At 43.5% G+C, this 9,993-nt stretch overlaps 1 protein-coding gene across 2 annotated transcripts; it reads right to left on the bottom strand.

Annotated features, from left to right (window-relative positions):
• Positions 1-1,259: 1,259 nt before the first annotated feature.
• Positions 1,260-7,626, bottom strand: TRIML1 (tripartite motif family like 1). 2 transcript variants are annotated; one of them, XM_025886269.2, is made up of 6 exons: positions 7,093-7,626; positions 6,754-6,849; positions 5,332-5,562; positions 4,038-4,060; positions 3,749-3,846; positions 1,260-2,095 (listed from the first exon to the last, which is right to left on the bottom strand). In XM_025886269.2, exons 1-6 carry the CDS (start codon positions 7,516-7,518, stop codon positions 1,545-1,547), a joined length of 1,425 nt encoding a protein of 474 aa, XP_025742054.1. In that variant the 5' UTR covers positions 7,519-7,626; the 3' UTR covers positions 1,260-1,544. The 2 variants fall into 2 exon arrangements, with proteins under 2 accessions (XP_025742054.1, XP_073758748.1); XM_073902647.1 differs by lacking the exon at positions 5,332-5,562.
• Positions 7,627-9,993: the final 2,367 nt, after the last annotated feature.

Genomic DNA, 9,993 nt, shown 5'->3' with positions numbered 1-9,993 from the left:
CCAAAAGAGTGTGATTGGTTCCCCTCTGCAGTTCTCTGATTCTAAGTATATGTGATGTCAGGGTGAAAATGCAAACAGTGAATACAGAGAACAGAAGAGGCCATGATTTGGGACCCAAAGTCTAGTTCAGATCTGCTCCCCTGCCTGTGAGGGCACAAGATGAAGATGCATAAGTTTGAAAGACAAAGCAGATCTAGATTAATGAGAAGGTTGAACACCAACCCTAAAATAAAGGCGGTTAGCTATCCTCCCTCGCTTACTTACCTCCCTCCCTGTGATTTTCTATGCTTATTAACAGATTCAATTATCAATCTTCCCCCAGCTTAGTCTCTCATTTAAAGACCTAAATCTGTGATGAACATTTTTCTTAATAATCTTGGAGTTGTAACTCCTATCAGTTTTCTTGTCTGAGACTGAAAACATGGACAGTGACTTCTGTGAGTGGGAAGAGACAGTAAGGGGTACCCTCTGTGATGGGTGCCATTCTGCAATGTGAGCAAGAAGGAAGAATTAAAACAAACAAACACTAACAAACGTGTGGAGGAAAAAACAAAACAAAACAAAAACAAACAAAAAAAACCCCTGCAGGCATGGAGCACTAAGAATGGGGAGCATAAGCTCAGACCTCCAGCAGAAGGTTATCTGAGACCAGCCAAAAGAAGGTCGACTCACAAAACTTCTTCACAAACCCTAGCACCTGGGGATAGGGAGTAGACTTGATTTCACCTTCCAGTGATTAAAAGCCTTCTGTTCTTAGCAAGTAGCAAAAGCCCAGAAAATAACCTATAAAAAATTCAGTGAAGTCATTTGGCACCCACAGCCTTGATACATTTATTGAAAAGAGACTTTGCTCTGTGATCTTTGAACATACTCACAGAAGGTTCCAGCCTCTTGTGGGTATGGTAACATGAATGATATGATGATATCCATACCTATATTTGCAGCATTCTGAACACATAAGCCTTCCTGAGTACAGATACTCCAGGCCCCATGGGATGGGAAGAAAAGCACCTTTTCAGTGGAGGCTGAGTCATGGGTCCTTCTCACCAACCCTGAAAAGAAGACCTATGCATCTCCCTGCCCCCAAACTAGCCCCAGCCCCAGCCCCAGAGGAGTTAGGATTGCCCCAGTATGCAAAGCTCTGCACATAGAACAAAGACACATTCAAATAGCAGAGTTCTTCTTTAGAGTCAAATAAATAAATACACTCAAAAACAAGACATATATTTATAAAACTGGCCTATGACAGTGGGGTCAGGGATAATAAGGGTGCATTCTAGCTCTATAGTTTTCGTGACCAGCATATATGTGGGGCAGTCTAAATAATGAATTTGATTAAAGACAGGATATGATCAGCCTTCTATGGTGTTGAAAGTTGGTTGTCCAATTTGGCTGTTGATGGTGGCTCAAGTTAATGGAAACTCTTGGGGGGAGGGGAGTGGCTTTCCTTTCAGATCACCCAATGTTAATAGTGTCAATGCATTCATCATAATCTTCTGTTGGTCTTAGACTTCATCCTTAGTGAAGGCTCAGGGGCATCTTCCTCAGACAAAACTGTTCAGTGAGCAGATGGTAAGCGGGCCTGTGTTTGTCCCTTCATTTGGGAGGCAAGGGGAGAAGATAGGCCTGAGAGCCTCTTGGAAAGAGGCTGGAGGGAAGCTGTAGATGAGGGACTCATCTGTCACGTTGTAGAATGCTATATGTCCAGACTCATAGTCTAAGAAAACACCAACCTTGTGCACAGGCTCTCTGACATACTGACCTTTCAAAGGTGATGAGACCCAAAGACTATAATCATCTCCAATTTTTAAGCCTATGAGTGAGAAGAGGTCCCCCGGTGGCTTTGGGAGATTGCCTTTTCTGCTCACTGAGTCCTTGCAAATGCCCACTTCCCACTCAGTCTTGTTGCCCACCTCCACCTCCCAGTAATGTCTCCCACAGGTGAAGATCTGAGCACCGAGCACAGTTGCAGACTGATCAAATCGCTCTGGGTTGTCAGGTAAGTGCTGTCGGATTCCTCCGTGTCTCACGCTCTTCAGATCCTCAGACAAGACAAGATAAGCATTGGCTGTAGCTGGATCCAGAGTTATGTCCGCTGCAAGAGGAGAAAAGAATAAAACCTCCCTTGCATTCTTGAAAACCCTCTTATATATGTGGAATTTAAATTAAATTCTTAGTTTCCAATCCTATTTTTAAAAATATAATTTAGGTGAGTGTGGTGAGGATTTTTGTTTTGCTCAGAACAGAATCTCTGAGCCCTTCTTGCACTATTTCACAAACACCAAGAGTAAATTTCTAAAAAGACACAGGTGTGAGTCATGGGGATGGTGACATTTAGCCTGCCTGAGAGAGGGAAGGGGAATCTCTGATACAATGGAATGAATGTAAGTTGTTCTGTTTACAGCACAGGTCTAAAACTCAGAGCTATTTATCCACACAGGGCACACTCTGTCATTTGTATTCACTTGAGCCAAGGTGGGTTGTGGTTCTTCAGCTGGGGTTCTTCTGAGCGGAGGTCACGGAGGAGGCCTCCAACTGTCATTGACCCCCGAGATAAGACTAAGTGCCCCTACCACACAATTTCATACTTTTATTTATAGATCAAATCCTAATCATCACTCATTATTTGAGATGAATGTCTGTCTCTTCAATTACACTGAAAGTTCTATAAAAGCAAAGGCAAGCCTGTGTTATTCATCACTGTAAGAAAGCCTAGAACTGAAAAAACATGGTGCAGGGCACATAGGAAGCACTTATCAAATATCTACTGAATCCAAAGCTCCTTAGACCTTCCTATGAAGGTCAAATTGTCAACAAGGTAGAAGTTGAAAACTAAGGCTAACCTGTCTTGGTCTTAGCCAGCCTAAATACCTAGAGCATTCTAAAAGGATAGTTTGAGGGGCACCTGGGTGGCAGCGTCAGTTAAGCATCTGACTCTTGGTTTAGGCTCAGGTCAGGATCTCAGGGTCTTGAGATCAAGCCCCTTATCCGGCTTTGCACTGGGCGTGGAGCCCGTTTGAGATTGTCCCTTTTCCCTCTACCCCTCCCCCCCACCACTTCTCTGTGTCTCTCTCTGTCAAATAAATAAATCTTTAAAAATTTTTTTAAAGAACTTTTTTTAAGATTTGATTCATTTATTTGACAGACAGACACAGCGAGAGAGGGAACACAAGCAGGGGGAGCGGGAGAGGGAGAAGCAGGCTTCCCGCTGAGCAGGGAGCCCGATGCGAGGCTCGATCCCAGGACCTTGGGACCATGACCTGAGCCGAAGGCAGACGCCTAACGACGGAGCCACCCAGGGGCCCCAACTTTAAATTTTTTTTAAAAATAAAAGGACAGCTTGAATTTTGCCTCATTAGGACTAAAAGTTTAAGTAGATTTTATGCTGACAAGAACAGAGGTAGAAATGCAGAAACCCCTGAGGAGGTGTGTGTGTATAAGCAAGGGGAAGAAATGGACAAAACAGAACCATAAAAACAAACAAAGGAAGTGCAAGGACTCCTTGGAAAACAAAGGCAGATGAGCCATCGATCCGGTCTGCTTCTGTCTGCTCCAGAGCAGAGAGGGTCTGTGGCCCCCGCCCTCCCTGATGTTTCCTGCTGACTCAGGGTGCCTTTGCTGAGAGCCTGGCACCCAGATGGCGAATAGTCTCTGTCAGAGGAAACTGCCTAAAAGCTCAGTTTTGCATTCCTTAGTATACCCCGAACTCCACAGATCCCTGGAGGTTGGACACATCAGGCCGACTTACTGCTGAATTTTTTTAGCATCTCCCTCATTCCAGTGATGCGGCAGAGAGTCAGTTCCGTGGTGGTGGCCTCTGGACACTGAAGCAAGAGTGGCTCAGTCCTGCAAGAGGGCAGAGACCATCACTCTGTGTCCCCCGCACAGACCGCGTGACCTGCCCCAACATGAGGGTCCCGCTCGTTTGGCCCCAACAGCTGGACACCCTCATCCCCACTCTCACAACCTGATCTCCGCAGTAGTGCAGCCCTGTAACTTACACCCCTGTATCAGCCGAACACAGAATGCACACCTACCTTTCCAGTGTGCCTTTCACATCCTGAGGGTATAAAGGAAAGAGGGTTAGTATCGGTGCACTTCAATCTTTAGCAAAGCCAGAATCCAGAGACAGAATCTAATACTTGGAAATCTCACAGAATCCACTTTCTGTGGCTCTAGAACGCCTTGCGTGGGCGAGCATGTGGTAGAAAAACATCCCCAGCTTCCGCCAGGGGCTGGGCGGGGGGGGGGGGGGGGGGGGGCCCTCCTATGAATGGGAGAGGGTTCTCACCATGACTAGACCACCTTGTCCTTTTCTTTCCTCACACCGTCACTTTGTCAAGAGAACCTGATGCTGAGGAAGGAGCCCAAGTATTGCTCTTGCTCTCCTGAGAGAGTCAAAAATCAGCAAAAGGAAGTGGCCCTGCGAGTGCTGAGGCTAAGCCTGTGTGCAGGGGGAGTGGTTTGCTGGAAAATCACTAAGCCAAAGAGCAGCATTCTGTGGAGCCCGTGGAGGAGGCGGAAGAATTGCAGTTGCATCCAGCTCCCACAGCGCGTGTTGACAAAGGTCCCAGAGAATGCAGTAGCAGCCCAGGAAGGCAGAAGAGTAAAGACGGTGAAGAGTATGGGCTCCGTACAGAATACGATCACCGATTAGCTGTTTCACAGGCAAATTTCCTAACTGCCGTGAGTCTGAGTTATTAAACAAGTGCCACCATAAACCCGCATCGTAGACAATCACCTGTAGTGCATATAACAGCAATTAACTTCATCGGGTCTTTGTGAAGATGAAATGTAACGTGGCAGCAACACCTAGGACATGCTCCTTAGACTGAAAATAACTGACGAAGCTGAAGTTGCAGACAGAGCAGAAATTGGAGTCATCATCAGGCTTGGTTTGGCTAGGTATTCCACTGGCTTTTTTTTTTTCTCTGTCCCCTCAAGACTTTATTTATACTATAGAATATTAACTCTTAAGGAAAACTATTTGGGGGGCGCCCGGGTGGCTCAGTTGGTTAAGGGACTGCCTTTGGCTCAGGTCATGATCCTGGAGTCCTGGGTTCGAGGTCCGCATCCGGCTCCCTGCTCAGCAGGGAGTCCGCTTCTCCCTCTGATCCTCCCCCCTCTCATGCTCTCTCTCTCTATCTCATTCTCTCTCTCAAATAAATAAATAAATAAAATCTTAAAAAAAAAAAAAAAAGGAAAACTATTTGGGGACCGGAACTTAGTTTCTCAGGGAAATAAAGAAAAACTTATTTTGCGTGGCTTGAAAAAGTATGGGTTACTACATGTTGTTGTTGTTATTCCGTTGATTTTTCCCAATATTCTTACCTCAAATGATTCTATAATGGAGTTCTGACACGTGGACTCTATCTGTTCAATCATTTTGCTCAGGCTTCTTATTTGTTGGGTCAGCTTGATCTCATTGTCCCTTAGTTTCTTCATGTTCTCTCTTTCCTCCTTTTCCAGTAACTGGAGCTGTAGCTGTTCCTCCTCCTTCAAAAACTGGTGCATTTTTCCATATTCTGACACAACAACCTGTTTACAGGCCTTTGTCTCCTCCTGCCACCAACACACGCACACACGGGCACACACGGGCATGTGCGCACACATACACAAACAGGAATGACATAATAAAGTTAGCAGCAGAAATGCCTATGTAGATTTTTTAATCCTTACAAAAATCCTAGAGTTCTGCTGTGACAAGTTTTGAAGGACACAACATATATTGTGTTAAGTAATTGGGTGGATAGTGTGATATTTTAGAAGGTATATATGTATACAGTAGTAAACAAAACCAAAATTCCTACTCCCAGAAGGCTGTCATTCTAGTGGGAAAAAAGATAAATAAATTATGACATGTGGTGACCCATTCCACGATAAAAAATAAATAAATAAAGGACAAAAATATGAAAAAAGCATGTGTTCATTTATTTAATAAATATCCAATGAAAGTAGACAATGGATCGCATCCAGAAATGGAGATGCACATCACAAATACTCCCATTTAAGAACTCAGCATATTGGGAGAATCAGATACACACACATCTTTTTAAATGTCTAACTAAACAGTTAGCTCTTTGTTAGACACCTCAACTTCAAATCTGTGACTAACTCAAGTATTTGTTCAGGTGTACTAATCCAGACTATTATTTGGCTTTTATTTCCTTTTGTCTTTATTTTTTTATTTGCACTCTCTTTTTTCCCCAAAGCGTTTGAGATATTCCTTTTCTATGGATTTTCATCCTATGTTGTCTATAACTTGTAATTTTATTTTATTTTTTTTAAGATTTTTATTTATTTAACAGAGAGAGAGCACAAGTAGGCAGAGCGGCAGACGGAGAAGGAGAAGCAGGCTCCCCGCTAGGCAGGGAGCCCTATGCGGGGCTTGATCCCAGGACCCTGGGATCATGACCTGAGCCAAAGGCAGCCGCTTAACCGACTGAGCCACCCAGGCACCCCGACTTGTAATTTTAAATAATTATAATCAGAGCCATAATAGAGGTAGCCATCAAGTTGTACGGGTGGATCAAGAAGGAAAAAAAATAAATAAGCAGGCCTGGGGATGGGGGAATTGTTTTAACTGAGTCTTGGTGGACAAGCAGAAGGAAGCAGTCCAAAATCAGGACACTGCATATTGTAGGACTGTGATTAGAAAATTTTTTGTCTTTTTCACCTGGTATTTCACTAGGTATCCCTTTAGTCCCTCTCATAGAATCATCTACAAGACCCAGAAGTAAGACAGATACTGACCTTGCACAGTATTACTCTCTCCTTCTCATGGATTAATATAACCTGGGTTTCCTTTCTCTTTCTATGCAAAAGATTTAGGATTTCCTGGAGTTTCTCCTGCAATAGAAACAAATTCTCTGTGGCAAATGAGCAGAGCACCAGCTTGTGAAGAAGCCTTGAAGACCAATAAAAACAAGATGAGTGGGATCTAACACAAAGGGTGAAGCAGGATCCACACCAAGTTTGTGGTCTGGTGCCTGGAGACCAGTACCCATAACTGTCACCAATAGAGAATATTATGGGAATAAGTGATGGAACAGGATTTGTATTCTGAGATTTATATTGAGCAGCCAATCTTACTTTGTGACGCTCCTCAGCCTCACTCGAGGGATGCGATCTGTTTACTCCATGACATTGACTTGAGAAAATGTTTACACCCTGCTGATCCTCAGAGAACACCTTAGTGCCTGCCAGCATTCTCCCATAGCTGTCTTGTTCGCCCTCACTCTGCAGCACCTGGGATCGGAGTTGCTTGCCGATGCCAGCCAGCCTCCCCAAACGCTCATTGGGCTGGAAGTGTGGGCTCTCCAAGGTCCTCCAGCATTCAGGACAAGATAAAGGAGTGTTGTGTTCCTCCCAGCTCTTCAGGAGACACACTAGACAAAAGCTGTGCCCACACTCAGTGGTCACGGGGCTGGTGAAATAGTCCAAGCAGATGAAACAGGTCAGTTCTTCCCTCAGATTCTCCATCAGATCTGCTGTAGACGTTTTCTCCAAGAAAGACATCAAGGCAAGATCACGCCAGAATAATCTATTCTGGGATAGAAAAGTCCTCCCTGACGTTCTTTTGTTTTGAGTAACACGTGGGTGATCAGTTGCTATGCTGTTGATACGAGAAACTCTTACTCTCCTCTGTGCCTGATTTCACCAATTGACACATACTCTCCCAACACAAAGCCAATTATGACTTAATGTGGAACCCTTGTACACTGGGTTCATCATCAACCCCAGACTTTTAAGGAATCTCTCCCTGTGCAAGCCACATGCTGGATACTGAGGGTACTTGCTCCTAACACAGTTCTCCTTTCAAGAGTGGGCTATTGTGTGTGTGTGTGTGTGTATGTGTGCGTGCGTGCGCGCGTGTGTGTGTGTGTATAAATATATAGCACCAGGAAAACATTTAAGTACATTGATTTTAGGTTGGAAGTTTAAGTAATTTGGTGTAAGCCAGTACAGAGATTTAAGTTATGATGATCTCTAATAATATCTGACTTGGAAATATGGTCCAAATCTTAGAAAACTCCACTAATTGAATCTAGTTGAGCAACTGAAGGCGGAAAATTTTAACATATATTCCTTCTCTCATTAGGCCCTTTTATGTGCTTGACCAAATCCTAAAATCTTCTTGCTCCTTAATCAGATAATGTGTGCTTTTATTTAATTTTATTCATCCCAACAAAATGAGAATGAGTCCCTTGAAATATTCCCTGACTTTAAATGGACAAAGGATTACCAGAGTTATACTTATTGTACTGTCCTACAGACCATGATACTCACCTCTCTGCTACCATAGAAAGCATATAAAACATCATTCTTGTTGGAAATTGCCTCAAAAGTCCACAACACTATGGACTGGATGGGAAAAAATTGTACTTTTATATAAATATAATTTTGTTCACTTATTTTCACGCTTTGAAACTAGGCCTTCTTAAACCCCCTGTCAGTTCTTACTGAACAGAAATCCAGTGTGCAGACATTTTTAGAACTATGAAAAAATAAATATATAGTATAGAGACTGTGTACAATGACCACTGAGATTATGAGTGCCCTAACCTGTGAGTTTGCATTGCCATGTGCTCAGGAAGCAGTACTAGTCATGGCCCACCACCTGCTCACTGTCTGCCAGAAAAGTACAAACTGAAAAGCTCCTCCTGGGAGTTGAGCCCGTTTCACCCTCCCATTAAGTTCTTCATACCTTATTTCTGCTCCTAGCCTTTATCACGCTCCGGCACTGACAACCAGCCTTGGGTCTCCATTACCCATACTATTTCGTTGATTCCTTTCTGACTTCCGTGGTTCGCACTGATTCTTTCCCACTTACCTCCTACAGGATGTTGGGTGTTTTCTCATCTTGAACTTTTGTAAAAAGAGGTTTTCTGGACTGAAATGGTTTTTCTCCATGTTCCTTCCTCCTAGTCAAAACTTACCTTTCTGAAGTTATTGATCCAAATGTTTTAATCCTATGTCCTTTGTGTAGCATTTGTGAATTACTGAGATGAGAATTTACAAAAAACAAACAACTACAACAAAACACAGTAGAGTTATCCTAATTTAGATGGAGAAGTAGCACCAGATTGGGGTCATGGAACCTCTACTGCTTGTAACTTCTAGCCTGGTAACTGAGGTACAGCTTCACAATAGTGTTTAAGAATTAGTCTTAAGGGCGCCTGGGCGGCTCAGTTGGTTAAGCGACTGCCTTCGGCTCAGGTCATGATCCTGGAGTCCTGGGATCGAGTCCCATGTCGGGCTCCTTGCTCAGCAGGGAGTCTGCTTCTCTCTCTGACCCTCTTCCCTCTCGTGCTCTCTATGTCTCTCATTCTCTCTCTCAAATAAATAAATAAAATCTTTAAAAAAAAAAAGAATTAGTCTTAAGTAAGGGTCTTGCAAAAAAAAAAATCAGTAATAACACTAACTGCCTCCACTGGAAAAAGGATTTATGAACTACCACCTACATTCAGTGTGTTATTCCCACACAAACCTAGAAGGAGACTTCAACACTGACTAGGATCGTTAGAATAAGCCTTACAATAGGGATATGGTGCATCACGGATCCGGTATTCCAATTTGGAATGGGGAAACTGGCATGTTTTAAGTTCAGGTCCTACCGATCTGTCCCATCCCACGCCCCCTTCCAGGGAAACTCCTTTCATAAACTCCTTAATACAATAACCATATCTTATTCATCAGTGACTAGAAGAATTCTTTGCACATAGCAAGGGCTCAACTTTGTAAATAAGTTGTAAATGAAAAATAGAGGAACCATATGCTTATAGAACCACAGTCTTTTATCTAGCTGGAAACCAAGAAATTATACAGTCCATATACTTTCTATAGATGGTGAAGAAAATTGAGATACACTGAGTTGGTCCCCTGATTACTTGCTTATTACATGAGTCAGGTCAGGACTAGGAAACTGGGCCTCCTCCTACCTCCCAGTCATTCTCGTTTGTCCACATACTACGTTGCATCCCACCTGCTGAC

The sequence above is a fragment of the Callorhinus ursinus genome, unplaced genomic scaffold (genome assembly GCF_003265705.2).
Source record: "Callorhinus ursinus isolate GAN/ISIS: 27379988/994484 unplaced genomic scaffold, GSC_fseal_2.0 scaffold17, whole genome shotgun sequence".
NCBI classification, from domain to species: domain Eukaryota; kingdom Metazoa; phylum Chordata; class Mammalia; order Carnivora; family Otariidae; genus Callorhinus; species Callorhinus ursinus.
Note: the sequence above shows the minus strand (reverse complement) of the source record. Positions and strands in the feature narration are given on the sequence as shown.

Coding starts and splice junctions, on each gene's coding strand:
- TRIML1 (XM_025886269.2), bottom strand. CDS start 7,518: ATGTCTTTCTTGGAGAAAACGTCTACAGCAGATCTGATGGAGAATCTG. Junction 3,847..4,037: donor GTGAAAGGCACACTGGAAAG/GTAGGTGTGCAT, acceptor GCCCTCTTGCAG/GACTGAGCCACTCTTGCTTC. Junction 2,096..3,748: donor GATGCTAAAAAAATTCAGCA/GTAAGTCGGCCT, acceptor CTCCTCTTGCAG/CGGACATAACTCTGGATCCA.